The sequence below is a fragment of the Sinocyclocheilus anshuiensis genome, unplaced genomic scaffold (assembly GCF_001515605.1).
Source record: "Sinocyclocheilus anshuiensis isolate Anshui unplaced genomic scaffold, SAMN03320099.WGS_v1.1 scaffold188, whole genome shotgun sequence".
Classification (NCBI taxonomy): Eukaryota; Metazoa; Chordata; class Actinopteri; order Cypriniformes; family Cyprinidae; genus Sinocyclocheilus; species Sinocyclocheilus anshuiensis.
The window spans coordinates 1,483,962-1,500,970 of record NW_015555768.1 but is presented as its reverse complement, the minus strand read 5'-3'; the positions used below and the strand labels follow the sequence as shown (position 1 = coordinate 1,500,970).

Here is a 17,009-nt window from a genome sequence, read left to right as displayed (position 1 = left end):
ATAGACCACCTCATGCTTGTCATTCTTTAAATTGTGGTTATGTTTAGCCCCCTACAGTCCCCAATGTAATAACTATAATCAGAGGTTATGGCTGGTGCTATGAAATATGCCACCCCATGCTTGTTAATACTTAAATAGTATTTTTATCTAGCCCCCTATAGTTTTAACTATATAACAGCTTGAATAAAGCTAAGACATTAACCAGAGGTTATGTCTAGTACTATGAAATATGCCAAACCATGCTTACTAGTACCCCAATAGTATTTTTTCTAGCCCCTCATAGTGCATAACAGCTTAACTAAAGTCAAGCAGTTAGTCAGAAATCTAGAATCTCACCTGATGTGCCCCATGCGCCATCTAACCTGAGATATCTTTTTTTCTTTTTTTTTTTTTTTAAAGATTTGTTTTTGGCATTTTTATTTTGATAGGACAGTATAGCAGTGACAGGAAGCGAAGTAGAAGAGAGAGAGGGGGGTGGGATCAGGAAAGGTCCTCGAGCCGGGACTCGGGACGCCCGGAGCGCAACGGCACTATATGTCGGCGCACTGCCCACTAGGCTATTGGCGGCAGCCTAACCTGAGATATCTAGTATGTACTTAACCCTGGACGCAGATTTGCAGAAATATATGCCTTCACTTAATCTACTTGAGAAAACAATTTCAGAGTAAGTCAGAATAAAATCAAATGTGGCAATTTATTATTAGTCAGGTTTTAGTTAGGTAAAATGTATTATGCCAATTACATTTTCAATTCAGAGATAATCAATACAAGACATCAAAATTCTCAAAGATAAATCTAGTAAGGGATGCATACCTGACTTCAGAAAAATACATAGTATTATGGGCTCTTCTGGCTACAGAAGCGCCCTGATCTTCTTGCAACATTACCTTAAGTACTCAGACCAAGACAAACATCCTCCAAATGGTGACAGGAACAATGTTGGGGGTAACGCATTACAAGTAACGCGAGTTACGTAATCAGATTACTTTTTTCAAGTAACTAGTAAAGTAACGCATTACTTTTTAATTTACAAGAGAATATCTGAGCTACTTTTTCAAATAAGTAACGCAAGTTACTTTTTTTTTCTTCAATTTATTGATTGACAGCTCTCCTGTCCCCATGTTGAGAGAAATCAGGAGATGTTACTGTAGTTCTAAAATAAATATGAATATGCATTAATTCATCTCACTTACAAAAAAAAACAGATTCAGTATTCCTCAATGAATAAAAATAATGCAACTCAGAATATGACGCAAACCTGCAATAATTAAATGTTAAACAACACAAATATCCTTTATGTATTTGATCCTATTCTATTAACCAGTGTCTTTGCTTCTGACTTTCGATGATCCAGTTCAACCATACTAATAAACAAAAATTACTTTTGACAAACATTTGTGTCTTTTTTATTGCTGAAGTGTGTTGAAATGAACATGTTTGATATTTAGGATTTTAAATCGGGATGATGGCAGCTATGCTTAAGTCAGTACTTTCACAATAGCCAATGGACAGTGGAGATGGAGAAAACTGCTTGCGGAAGTTTTGCAATAACGTGACTGTCTGTATAATGTGTCGAAAACGTACCACAACCGTAAGGACAAAGAGTGCTAGCGAGCTAGCTAACATATGTAAACACTGCTGAAACGTCAACGATCTACTGTGTGAGATCACGTGAGGCGCTCCCTCAAGCATGATAATCTTAATAAAATCTTGTAGTGTGTGATGCGCCACGATTTTCAGATCTTGAAGTGTGTGCGTGTTTGAGATTTGAGGGAAGAAAATATGTGAAGATTCTCCTTATGTGTGTGCTGCAATCAGATTTCATAATCTGTTAGGCTTTTAAAACTCCTGTAGTCTGAGCCCGGCTTAAACTCTGGATCTGAATTACCTTTTAGTTTACTTTTAAGATTGAGACCATTGTACTAGTCGCACAGAGACAATACAAATGATACCAAACATGACTGTGTCTGTATGTTATGTTATGTTATGTCTGTATGTTAATACACTGTGTTTATATTGTGTGCATCTCAGAAGATCAAAGTGTCTGAGGTTCTTCAAGCCTTGCACATCCATCGTTCTGTCATCTATTTTATCCATCCATCCATCCATTGTTCTGTCATTTATCAGTCTATCCATCCATCATTCTGTCATCTATTTTATCCATCCATCCATCCACCCATCGTTCTGTCATATTTTATCCATCCATCCATCCATCGTTCTGTCATCTGTTTTATCCATCCATCCATCCATCGTTCTATTATTTATCAGTCTATCCATCCATCATTCTGTCATCTATTTTATCCATCCATCCATCCACCCATATCCATCCATCCTCCCATCGTTCTGTCATGTTTTATCCATCCATCCACCCATCGTTCTGTCATGTTTTATCCATCCATCCATCCACCCATCGTTCTGTCATGTTTTATCCATCCATCCACCCATCGTTCTGTCATGTTTTATCCATCCATCCATCCACCCATCGTTCTGTCATGTTTTATCCATCCATCCATCCAACCATCGTTCTGTCATGTTTTATCCATCCATCCATTGTTCGATCATTTATCATTCTATCCATCCACCCATCATTCTGTCATCCATTTTATCCATTCATCCATTCATCCGTCCATCCATCCATCCATTGTTCTGTCATTTATTTTATCCATCCATCCACCCATCGTTCTATCATCTATCATTCTATCCATCCATCCACCCATGTATTTGTTTGTTTATCATTTATCTATATTTTATTAATGTTTACTATTTTGGTGCACCACAAAAATAGCATAAAATATAAGGCCACACAAAGCATTAATCCATTTAATTTTAGTGGTCCGCAAATGATTACTTTGTTTTGCATCCTAAAAGCATCTGCCAACCATGGGTTAACTGTACCTTGCTAACCAACTAAGCTAAACCTTGACCTCTTGATGCATGTCCCAGTTTGCATACGTTTGCACTATTCTGTGCTAGTTCGTAGTATAGGTACGGTGATTAGTGTGTTCAGTATGTGAAGCTGTCTTGGTGTAATAGCAGGCAGCATAATTATAAAAAGCAGCTCACTAGGTTTTGGAACAGAGCAACTTTTGAATCACACAATGAATTCCCATTGTCATTTCAGGATTTTCAGGCCGGATTCAAATGAGAAACAAGCTCACTGTCATTTATCGTAAGAAGAGTTAGCCGGGGGGCCGAAATCCATGTTGGCGTGGGCCAAGAGCATATGTGGGCTCTTTCAATGATTACCACACTGGCTTATTTTTACATTCAGAATGCACAGGCGTTCTTTTGCTCTGATCAGTGTGTGAGTCAGTGATCCAGGCCCTTAAGCTGACGGGAATGTGTGTGTGTGTGTGTGTGTGTGTGTGTGTGAGAGAGAGTGGCTCAGTGGAGTGCATCTTCTCTGCCCCGGTGCCTTGGCCCAGGCTTTGAGAGGTGCTTCAAAAACACCGACATAAAAACACTCTTCACACTGTAAACAGGGCGAGTGTGACGGGGTCTCTCCAGCTCCCAGCAGCACTCCAGTGCCCTGGGCCTAATCCACTGAACAGCAGCCGGCTTCTCTCTGTCTCTCTCCACTGCAGTGTTTTCCAAGAGGAGCATTGCTACATCTGTTTGAGGGTCCTCCAAAGTCATATTGATCAGGGGTCTTTCACTATGAGCTTGGGCCCAAATTATATTCAAAAGTCTGTTCTAATGGTCTAAATCTAACAACATTTTTGTTGTGCACTAAATATAGAATAAAAACACTAGTGTATATTCAAAAGTTTGGGCTAAGTTTTTTTTTGTTGTTGTTGTTATTTAAAGAAATTAATACTTTTATTCAGCAAGTATGTATTGTTCAAAAGTGGCAATAAACACTTTCACATTGTTAAAAAAGATGTTGTTTTTGTTCTTTCTGTTCATCAAAGAATTCTGAAAAAAAAAATCTTGGTTTCCACAAAAATATCAAGCACAAAAATATTAATAATAATGTTTCTTGCAAATCAGCATATTAGAGTGATTTCTGAAGGATCATGTGACACTGAAGATGATGTAATGATGCTGAAAATTCAGCTTTATATCACAAGAATAAAGTACATTTTATTAAAACAGAATACATATGTTTTAATTTGTAATAATATTTCACAAGATTTTTTACAGTATTTTTTGTCAAAAAGCACAGTGAGCATAAAAGACTTCTTTCAGAATCATTAAAAAATTTACTGACTCCAAACATTTGAACGGTGTTGTATATGAAGAGTTCATTTGCAAAAACCGATAAACGGCACTTTAAAAAAATGAACTGATTGCCGTGCATTATTCTCCACATATAACCACATTTTGTCAAAAAAGCCGGTTTTGTCCACTTTCAAGGCATCGTGAGTTCACGTTTTACTGCAGAAGCTGACAAGCACCCTTGTTGTTTTTGAACAGAAGCCGATAAGTCCATTTTAGCGAATCAGCGCGCTGTATAGAGGTCAGGTGACAAGGCTACTTTCACTTTGAAAAGACGTGCTAGCTGAGAGGAGTTTCGTCAAAGCTGACTAAAAGTGATCGAGGATGGATAATTTCGACGAGCTTGATGAACCTGTAATATCGTCTTCAGGGCAAAAAAGGAAAATAAACGCTGAAACGTTTTCACGGAACCTTGCAAAAGCAGCGCGTTAGAATGGTGAGGGAAAAGCTCCGTGTATTGCGTGTAATCACATCCATACAGTTTATGATCACAACAACAACAACATTTGTCAGGCATCTAAATTGTCATCTGAGGAGATTACGAAGTTTAAACGAGTGTTTTTTTTTTTTTAACTCTAAAACATGAAATGTGGAGATATCTGCTTTTGCCAAAAAAAAACGACTGTTGGAGTTACCTGCTTTTGCTATAAAACAAACTTTGAATATGTAAAAATAACATACTTTCAATTAACTTTAATTTTGTAAATTACCTGTATTTGTTTAAGTTATTATTACTTAATCAAAACAATCCAACTGCAGTTTGATTGATGTTACTTGGAATGCGAAATAAAAAAAAACGTGATTTCTGAAAAAATAAAAAGTTATCGGTTTTTGCAAATAAACTCTTCATATATTGTTTTTACTTTTTTCAAATATTTCAGTAACAAAACAGATGCTTAAAGTCGCCCTGAGGAATTTACCATTTCAACAGTATGTCGCTCACAAAAAAATTAGCTAATTGTGCTGTAGATGCAACAAGACGGTTACGTTGCATAAGATGCTGCTCAACAAATTTCACTTCAGATTATTGACAAAAACTACATTCTTGTAAAAGTCATTGAATAATTTGCACAGTGGGTACAAAGGAGTGCGTGTAAATCGATTAAAATAAATTAAAACTAAACGGTGGTGAAAGAAACAGATGAGTGGGTAGGAAGGAATTATGACAATTTCCATAGCAGAGTGCACATTTTAGCAGCTTTGAATGTTGAAGCACTGTAGAACAGGTCAGGGCACAGATAATTACTACATAGTGCACAACAAAAGCCTAAATCAGTGCCGAGATTACAGTGTGACAAATATAAACACAGAGATGCGTATGCATTCATGCAGATGTTGTGCTGTAGTGAAAAATAATAAAGCAGTCTGGCAAGAAAACACTATTCCTGAGTCTGGTGGTTCTGGTTTCATTTTATTTGAGTTATTTCAGATAAAACATAATTGGTGCAGATTACTGATTTCAAATATTTTCACAAAGTGAAATGGTTTAAAATAAAAATGTTAAATTGTATTTAAAATGTTTCATTACAAACAACTAAACTGTAACAAAACCAACAAACTAGTTAATCAGAATCAGAAATCAGAAAGAGCTTTATTGACAAGTATGTTTGCACATACAAGGGTGTTCTGCCGAATGTTCAGCAGCTCATCCCTGGTAAAACTGATCGTGTTTGAGAAACAAAAAACAGGAAAAACTAACAAAAACAGTACAAACACTGGAGAGCCAAACACTGAGGCTGCCGTCTGCGGCGCCATTGCGTAGTTAATATTAACTTCAAGCGAAGTTGAAAATAGTATAAAAAATAACACCTGCAGTCAGTGACTGGCATTCATACTGCCAACATGTTTAAATTTTGTTGTCTTATCATTTGCACACGTTGTTTGACCTTCACATTGCCAATTAAAGTGACTGTAAGTTTGTCCTTTCTGGATTGGACCGGTTCTGAATGCAGCAGCTGTTCTAATAAGGGTCTTATTCTCTTCATCTGTTGTATTAAAATGCGTTTCATTATATCTGTACATCACGCGTGGATGTCCTCCTCCACAACGCCTCATGTCTGTTTGCCAGCTTTGCCGTGTTGATGAGGCTACAGCGTGTTTGTTAAGCACATGGTAGGTGACCATCCGCGGACCCCTAATTACGGCCCGCACTTCCACCCCAGCATCTCAGAAATGCATTTTTAACTTCCCCTCTTATTGTGTGGTCTCTAAGATGGAAGTGTTTTTGAGTTTGTGGGGTCGAGCAAGAGGCGTAAAACTGTCTATTTTAAGGGAGAAAGAGTTTGAGTAAATATGATGTTTCTCAGAGCATGCTGGATGTGAGTTTTGGAGTGTAAAACTTTATGACTGTAGTGTTCGTTCTGGCAGTATATATATATATATATAGATGTGTAGCGTTGAAACAGCTGATGCAGAAGACTGTTTGGCTGTGGATTTATCGGTGTGAGGCACTTTAAATCTCTTTCTGTTTAGCCACCGAAGCATACAACACAGCATTTCTGAATTGTTGCTTAATTTGTAGTAATCTTTTGTTATATTTATTTTTTTACGTCAGGAATAGGCTAGTAAATTACATTTTTCTAAAATTAAAATGTTAGCAGAAAACAAACATATACGCACATGTGAGTGTGTATATAATATACATACAAAATTGTATACTCTCTCTCTCTCTCTCTCTCTCTCTATATATATATATATATATATATATATATATATATATATATATGGCTAAAATCAAAAAAGCGAAATAGCTACACAATAATGTACACAATGTTATATAATATTTTAATATAAAAATGTTTAATTGTAAAAACTTTGCTTATATGTGTGTGTAAATTATTAATTAATTGTTTTGCATTTTATATTTGCATTTAAATATTTTTTTACATTTAAATAGAATTTCTAATGTTCTATTTTTTTAATAAATAATGTTAAAATTACTTAAGGTATTGTGTGTAGTTTTAAAAATGTATATATCTATATCATAATTGTATTTTTTGCAAAATAGCTACATAATAGTGTATATAGAATTTTAAATGTAAATGTTTAGATACATATGTTTATATGTATTATTAATAAATTGGTTCATTATTTTTATATTTGAATTTAAATATATGTATTTTTTTATTTTAAAGAAGAATAAGAATTTGTTATAAAATAATTATGATTTTAAATATCATTTATAATTTTTGAATTAAAAAAAAAGAAAAAAAAAAAATTGTTAGGATTATAATTTTCATGATTGTACCCTGTCAGATTTTTCATAGAGACCAAAAAAAAAAGGGGGGCTCCTTTGCATTGGGCCAGATCACCTTAGCAACTGCATAGCAACGGTCTGGCTTTGTTGCTGTCAAGTTTGCATTGGAAAAGGCACTTAAAAATCTGTTGTTGTTTTTTTATGTCATAAAACATATTTGTTCATATATATATTCATATCTGACTTGGCATGAATTACTGATCTGTCAAGCAGTATGTATATTAAAGAAAGTTATATAAAGTTATAGAAGTTTTTGGGTGTTTTGCATTTGCTGTGTCATGATGTGAGAGTGACATTGATTGACAGCGTGGCTGGTGTGCTGTAATATCGCTCTCCCTCCGTAACATTTATCATTACAAGAAGCTTAATTAGCTTATGTATGTATTTAACCTTAAAGAGCAGCACTGCAGGGATACGATTCACCAAGACTAATGACCACAGAGAGATCGCACACATTTTCAAACTGGCCTTTTTCCCAATGGGACCCCAGCGCCTCCCCCCTATTTCTCTCACATAACGTTTTATTTTTTCCTCCTCCTCACTTTGATGCTCTGTCTCTCAATTTCTCTCTCCGTTTGTGTTCTCCAAGTTTCACTTCTCCTTCTGTCCGTTCTCAATCTGTTTTCTTGTTCCCACAATGCCATCTTTCTTTTTCTTTCACTTTCTCACACTCTCGCTCTCTCCCCAATCTCTCTCTTCCTCCTCCTGCTCTCCAGCCTCATCTCGTCTCGTCTCGTCTCGGTGGGGCGACTCTTTCATTAACGAACTGCGGGCAGAGGTAATTAATTGTGGGATGAGTGACAGAGACGCCATTAGCTCGGCAGGAAGCGCTCTGGCTGCTGTGGTCCTTCAAACCGGACGCTGTAGCCGCACAGGAAGTGACACGGCGGGCGTCTGTCAGCAGCCAGCCATTACACCGCACCCCTCACGTCTTCAGTCTCGATGCACAGCAAACAGTGCCCTCGTCCTTGCTTCTCATGCCAGCCGTTGGCGATAAGCTATCTTGTTTTTACATTAGCAAACACTTTAGTGCTAAAACAGAGATGGCTGAGGCTGACATCAAGATTGCATGATTTTCTGATAAGAGACTTTTAGAGCCGGAGTGAGCCTGGTGATCTTGTGCTTTCTTCATGTTTCAGGCTGCTTGTGTCAAACGAATGTCTTTCAGCTGCTGCGATAACAAGTGCTCCATTTATACATTAAATGGAGGCTTATTCTTTGTGTCTCGCACTGTTAGTGTTGGATCAATACTAACATTTTGGCTTGAGTATCATAGCAGCCTTTGGTATCTTGATATCAATGCAACAAGTAAAGAGCGTCAGGCGAAATGAAACGAGCTGTGAAAAGATTCAGGAATTCACAAATTGTGTATATATATATATATAATATATCTGAATGTATTGTTTATGTAAACCGCAGAATGACAGTTATAATGTTAAAGTCAATAAATAGTTCAAAATTAGGGCTGTCAATAGATTAACATTTTTAATCTAATTAATCACACCCTTTTTCTGTGATTAATCGCGATTAATTGCACACTTCATTAAATTAAGCATAGACCATTTATCTTCTTTCAATTGATTATTTTGTCATCATTTGATGTGTTTAGCAAAGTAAACCAAAAGATTGAAGGGTGATTCTCAAAAATCTGTATTTTCTGCAAGCTTTTTTCAAGATAAATATAGATGTCTTTCCAAAAAAGGACTCCAAAAGGACATCAGAGAACCAAATGATATAAGGAGCCTATATAAGCACATATGAAAGAAAAAATAAAAATATCTGAATTGTATAGTATGTGTACAGTGCAACAGCAAGGGTGATTCTAAAAAATCTGTATTTTCTGCAAGCTTTTTTCAAGATAAATATAGATGTCTTTCCAAAAAAGGACTCCAAAAGGACATCAGAGAACCAAATGATATAAGGAGCCTATATAAGCACATATGAAAGAAAAAATAAAAATATCTGAATTGTATAGTATGTGTACAGTGCAACAGCAAATAGCTTTTTTTTTACATTTTAGAGAAGTCAAGTTGCGATACCGAACAGGACCACGTGGTGATGCTAAAAAAAACCTTAACCAACCGCCTGCTGACTGCATATATCTACGGATCCATTCAGAATAACTAAACACAGCAACATACACATGACAAATCAAAACATTATCGTGAATGTGTGTGGAAACAACGTGAATGTACGGAAATGTCTGTGCCTGTGCATAAATACAATGTGTGATCAGTGCGTCAAGAGCACTCATACACGCATTATTATAACGGACTCACGCATGCTTACTGTACTGTACGATTCCTGTACGCCACCGCAATCGTCTTTACCTTGATTGCAGTCTTCATCCATCAAAACTTTACTAGCGAGACTGGTTATCAAGTCAAGAAACCGTAGTTTGCGTCTCATCTGGCCATACAGGGGTGGGATGTGTTGACAATCCATTCAGTCTGTACTTCACACAAGCGTGTGTGACGTGTGAGGGCTCGCGCTCTTCAGAGACAATCACAGAATATGACAGAGCTCGTGTTTTAAAGCAAAACACACTGGAATTAATAATTCACTGAAAACGCAACGCGAGTCTCTGTTCTCTCTGCAATCTCTGATGTAATCAGCCTGGTTTCCTTTATATTAGCGCTGTTTTGGACGGATTGTTTGAATGCATTCGCTTACTGGATCATTGGACTGAAAACTTTCCCGGAGTTTAGCAGCTTAAAATGATCTAATCGCAAGCAGAGTAGCAAAATTGGGCTAAAGGGTTAGAATAGAAATTGTGCTTCAGTAATTTTGCGTTAAATTATTTTAACGCATTAAGGATTGTAAAATTAATCGCATGCATTAACGCGTTAACGTTGACAGCCCTGAAAAATATTTAATAACTCTCATGTCACTGCACTACATGCAAACCTAAGCATATATATGTGCATGTGTATGTATATACAGTATGTGTGTATGTTGTACATTGACATTTGAAATTAATCTAATTTTATTTTATATTTAAATAAAATAATACAATTATTAAAAAAATATATACTCGTATATATCATTTATCTATTTCACATAATTGTTTATTAAAATCCTATGCCTAAAATTAAAAAAGTGAAATAGCGACATCATAATATTTAGAACTTGATGTAATATTTAAATATTAAAATTTTCATAAATAAAAACAAAAATGTGTGTAAATGTTTCCTTATTCTTAATACGTTCTTTTATATTATTTTTATTTGAATTTGAATATTATTTTTTATCATTTTAATTTTGAATTTAATTTTTTATATAGACACTTGAAAATGCCTCTTTATAATGAGCATCAATTCAATATATGAATTAATGTATCTATCTAATGCATTTTTGTATAATATAAATATTTGTTTTTGTATATATTAAGCAGTATATATTTATATTTGATTTTATATTTATGGTACATATACATTTCTACAAACATTGATATTTCTTAGAACATTTTTCTTTTTTCTATTTCCTTTTTCATCATCTTGGATATTCTTATTTGTCCATGACCAAAATACCAATGTATTGTTTGTATCATGGTACTTTCTGATTACCATATTTATGTACCATGGTATTATTTGATTACTAAGCTTGAGTACCACAACAGCACCCAACCGCTAGGCCATGGCTCCAAATCACATTTTTGAATGTGCCTTTCATCAGTGCTGTCGGGTTGATGATTAGTTCAGCCTCTGCAGTGAACTGACGTTTCTATATTAACTATAATTTGTAGTTATATGCATGTACTTTCAAGTCAGGCTTCATAAAGCACCTTCAGAATATTATCCAGCTCCAATCAACCAATCAAAGCTTTAGAAACTTCAACAAGTGCCACGCCTCAGATTATACAGGCCATTTAAAAAAATCAGCTTTAACCGTATGTACTATGCTTGAGTACCACAGCTCGCTAGGCCACAGCTCCAAATCTCATTGTTGACTGTGTCTTTCATCAGTGCTGTCGGGTTGATGATTAGTTGATGATTAGTGAACTGACATTTCTATACAGACTAGAATTTGTAGTTATTTGTATGTACTTTCAAGTCAGGCTTCATAAAGCACCTTCAGAATATTATCCAGCTCCAATCAACCAATCAAAGCTTTAGAAACTTCAACAAGTGCCACGCCTCAGATTATACAGGCCATTTAAAAAATCAACTTTAGCTATGAATAAAGTAAAAAAATATCATGTAACGTTTAATTGGAACAGCTCCCAAGTGATCCGGAGACTGAATTTATTTTTCTCGGCACTGAGGGAAGGGAGCATATTTCATGGATTATGGTTTATGAAGACTGAAAATGGGATTAACAGGGTAGAAGGAATGGAAAAACGGAGTGAATGACTGAGCAACTGACTGCTCGGGAAATTATATATGTAAGCAACAATGCGTTTTTTCCTCTAGCTGACCTCCAGTGAAAAATTGGATTTCTTGTGCATTTTGTGTGTGTGTGTGCGCATTTTCTAAATGTGTGGCATGAATTTCTCTCCCTCGGCCTCTCCGGCTTTTTATGTTTCAACGGAGAAAAGTGCTTAGCTGTGTGATAAGCGGGATATGCACAATAAGGTTAATGGAGAGATTGTCAACAGGCAGTAAGCTGCCAGGCCTCTCCTAATGGGTTGCTAATCAGTGCAAGGGAAAAGCCCTACTGGGGAAACAAGCAGCTGCTCGGGTGGCTGGATACAGTTACCGCCACCACCGCGTAGATGCTTAAAAACAGGGGCGGCGGTGTTATGATGTCACACAGGAAGGCACTAAACCTTACTTGAATGCCAAATGGGATAATTCATCATTTAAGCCACTGTAAATGCGAACACAGAGTGTTTTATTGGACAATATTTAATTTTTGCAATGCATGAATATGGCCTCCTGTTTGGTAAAGCAATAAGCCATGAGAGACCTTGCTGTACATTGTTTACCACGTTTAAAGTTGCACTCACCAGTGTTGTTTTAGTATCATTGAAATACTATTATAGTTTTTATTGATATTATACATCAGCTTTAATTTTTATTTTAATTCATTTTAATTTTACATTTTTTGTTGTGTTTTTATCATTTTCATTTTTTTAAACATAAGTCTAAATAGCTTTTTATTAATTTTTATTTGTTTTATTTTGGTATATCAAGTTAAACTGAATTAAAATGAGAAATGTTGCATTCATATTGCAAAAATATGTTTGATAAATATTAGGGATGCACCGATACCGATACTCGTGAGCTTGTCAAGTGAATATACCTTTCTCACAGACATCACTGGAAAGTTTGTAGTTCGGTCGGATACATCAAAAACAAGTAAGTAAAACAATGCACAAGTTACTTAACGGTAGGGAGGGAGGGGGAGAGAGAGAGAGCGCGCGCATTTCTGTTGTGTGATATTTGATGTTCATTCACTTAGCACACGCATCATTTGGATTAAAACTCATTTTCTAAACTATAGCGAATAAACTGTGATAATGTAAGAAATGTTGAAGGTGTCTGAATAAATTTTGGTTTGACTGTATCTATTTGATAAATGAAGTTAACCAACTACCATTATACATACTCTTTTGGTTTCTGTACCCAATATTTAAAACATTTCCAAATGCAATAAAATATTGGTATGGGTACTATGTATCGGCAAGTACCAAAAATAAAAGTATCGGTATCGGGCGAGTACTGGAAAAAGTGGTATCGGTGCATCCCTAATAAATATAATACATAATACAGGTTTGAGTGTATTATGAATTAATGTATCTATCTAATGCATTTTTGTATAATATAAATATCTGTTTTTGTATATATTAAGCAGTATATATTTATATTTGATTTTATTTTTATGGTACATATACATTTCTACAAACATTGATATTTCTTAGAACATTTTTCTTTTTTCTATTTCCTTTTTCATCATCTTGGATATTCTTATTTGTCCATGACCAAAATACCAATGTATTGTTTGTATCATGGTACTTTCTGATTACAATATTTATGTACCATGGTATTATTTGATTACTAAGCTTGAGTACCACAACAGCACCCAACCGCTAGGCCATGGCTCCAAATCACATTTTTGAATGTGCCTTTCATCAGTGCTGTCGGGTTGATGATTAGGTCAGCCTCTGCAGTGAACTGACATTTCTATATTAACTATAATTTGTAGTTATATGCATGTACTTTCAAGTCAGACTTCATAAAGCACCTTCAGAATATTATCCAGCTCCAATCAACCAATCAAAGCTTTAGAAACTTCAACAAGTGCCGCGCCTCAGATTATACAGGCCATTTAAAAAAAATCAGCGTTAACCGATGAATAAAGTAAAAAAATATCATGTAACGTTTAATTGGAACAGCTCCCAAGTGATCCGGAGACTGAATTTATTTTACTCGGGTACTCGGTATCGGCAAGTACCAAAAATAAAAGTATCGGTATCGGGCGAGTACTGGAAAAAGTGATATCGGTGCATCCCTAATAAATATAATACATAATACAGGTTTGTCAATACAACACTCCAATAAAAATATTTATTAACATCTGCAAACGGTGTAAGATTGTAGACTTCTTGTTGTAAGCAAAAACCTCACAGAATTCCAATGAATTTATGCTTAAATTCTTTTAAAAAATTCTTAATTCTTAAAATTTTCATTCTTAAAGGTATGTTCTTTGATAACAAGACTCAAACTTTGTGCCGTTTTTCTTCTGAAGTAAATTGATCTTTTTTAAGGATGTTTAGATATTTTTGCTAGAAAACAAGGTTAAGGTATTTTATTTTATTTTATTACTTTTTTTTTTGGCATTGAAATCTAGAAACCTCAAGCTCCATTGAGAAAATGAGCTGTCTTGGAAAAGTTGAATGTATTTTATATATAATTTATTTATTTATTCTATAATTTATTTATTTTTTAAAACGCAAGTGTGACATCATATCCTGTTGTTAATATCTGTTTAAGGACATGCAAATATTTTGCATGCTTGCAGCCTAGCCATTGGATTTTAGCCACAACATGATGGAAAAACACGGATGTTCCATTAGTAATGAAACATATTAATCATAATAACCTCAACAAACAATTCTTCTGTGCATAATATAATTCATTAGCCTAACCGTAGGCTGTTTACTGATGCCACCATGGCAACATGGCATGTTAATATAGAATTCAATTGATGTGGCTTCAAACAAGGCTCGTCCAATCAGAAGAATTAGAGTCGGGAGCTACACATTGTATATGCAGTGCTCCCGGCGTGATGAGTTATGTACTGGTAAACACTGACATTACCTCACCACTCTTTAGTTAACAAGCTCTTCAGCTTATCTGTAACCTTTAAGCCACATTCAGCAAACACTCCATCCCTGGCTTGTTTACTTCATAATTAAGTAGTGATTGGAGCTTGTTAATGAGAACAAGCAAACTGACGTTAAGAGGGACGGGGCAGGAAATGTCTGCAGGGTGCAGTTGCCTTCAATTTGAGCGGAATATACACAGGCAATGGATGTTGTTAACAGGTTTGTTAAGAGAAAAGTTGGTGGAGGTTTCTAATTGACAGCAGAAAACAATCAGCCAAACTATTTTTAAGGACAGTTGTGTTTGTAATATTAATGGTGTATGGATGGTTAGATAGACAGATAGACAGAGATAGATAGATACTTCTTTTGAAATACTATACACTAGGGAAGTAGACATACTAGGAAGCAGGGAGTGAATGTATATTTTGCGGCTCTAAGCCACGTATCGCACAGCTGCAACCCTTTTCGGTGATTGAGCTTTGTGTTTTCTCATTAAATACACCCATCCCGAGTTTCACCTTATCAGAGTCGCTTTCTGATGCCCGTGGACGGTGTATTTGTTTACGGGCCAGTCGTCTGGAGTAATTTATCATTAGTTCACTGTTGTTGTCTTCTCCAGGACTACAGTTGATTCATTGTGCTCATTTTGCAGTATGAAGGCATGCTATCCTTCCTCTCGCTGCAGTCGCCACCTGTGTGCCCCTCGTGCCTCCACAGGGAGTAAATCCTTCCTTACAAACACCCAATATGAAAATGAGATTTATTGTCGCACTGATATGCAAACCTGTGCAGATTGATGGAGGTCCGGGTTAAATAGTTGCATCATTAAGCGTGCTGCCTTTTTGGCTCGGGCAGACGGTGAGCTGGGCGGCTAGTGGCTCTGATTTATGTCTCCTCTGCCTGCAAATTGCTTTTACTACCACCCTGATTATTGTTCAGTGTTAAATAGATTACAGATTGTCCAAAATATCCTCAGATGCACAACTTTGGAAGGAGAAGAGCTGGTTTGCAACCGACACCTCTTTGCATCTGTCGATAAGTGATAATCATCAATCAATTAATGTGGTTTGTATAAACAGGAACCATGTTTCTCTCTCCAGATTGTGCTTTGCATGTGTCCTTGTTTCTGACCTGCTAATATGTCTCAGGATATGAGACTAGTTTTCCATCAGTGTGATCAGAAGTCACGTCAATATGAGTGTCTTTGATAAATGCTGCAATCGGTTACGGGTAGAGTAGACCGTAATGACTCTTCTAGCGCGACTTGACATGCAGGACTAAGGAAGATATTCATTTAGCGCTTCATCAGTGTGATCTACAGAGAGAACCCGCGCTTCGTAAAACTGGAGATGGATGCAAGTGCTGTGTAATAGGGTTTTTAGCCTCAGATTGCTGGATTTTAAGTTATTCCCACCCTAATGGCCTCGATTTCCTTTCTTGGTGCATTTGTGTGAGACTGAATACCACGTTTGTAGGCAAAGTTTCAATCGAATAGACGTTATTTATTGTCCTTGAGCTCAATAAACTGGAATCAGTGTCATCTTTGGAGTGAAAGTGGAATCCGTTACGATATTTATGAGTTGGGATTGTTTGTGCTTTGCTCTGAGACTGAATTATTACATATTGTCTTTTTTGTCGTTTTCAGGGTTGCCCGCAGATTCTGCCTAGCAGCGACATCCTGGTACCGGCGGGGATCGTTCGGCCAATCACGTTGCGAGCTCGGAACTTGCCCCAGCCTCAGTCGGGACAAAAGAACTATGAGTGCGTCTTTAAAATCCAGGGCAAAGTCCAGCGTATTCCCGCGGTCCGTTTTAACAGCTCCTGCATCCAGTGCCAGAACACTTCGGTAAGAGCACTTCATTTCATTTCTAAGACAACAACTCTCTTTCACATACGAACTGCACTTCAGTTTAGGAACACGTGATGAGTAGTGGCTATTAATGCAGGAAAATTTGATTTTATAGACTTTATAGCAGTAGCTTAATCTGAAGATTCAAGTTGACATCCTTTAGTAATGGCAGAATTTCTATTTTGTTCTCTTGAACATGGGATGGGAATGCTGTGAAATAGTTTTTTTTGTGATATTCCAATTGCTTGCATAAATTAAATTCACAGCTTGAATAGGAAAAATATCGAATTACTCCCAAACTGTGCCAAATTTGATTATCAACACACAATGACTTAAATTTGGGTCTGTTTGTCACATAAACTTGTAGTGCAGAAGTCTCATTTATGTATTCAAATACATATATATATATATATATA

General features: G+C 36.1%; 1 protein-coding gene across 1 annotated transcript in view; it reads left to right on the top strand.

Annotated features, from left to right (window-relative positions):
* The window catches only part of LOC107674285 (plexin A3-like), a 191,374-nt gene that overhangs the window by 122,382 nt on the left and 51,983 nt on the right, over positions 1-17,009 (top strand). The window contains exon 10 of the mRNA XM_016468228.1: positions 16,390-16,590. Coding sequence (XP_016323714.1) covers positions 16,390-16,590 — 201 coding nt within the window. The remainder of the gene's footprint in view (positions 1-16,389; positions 16,591-17,009) is intronic.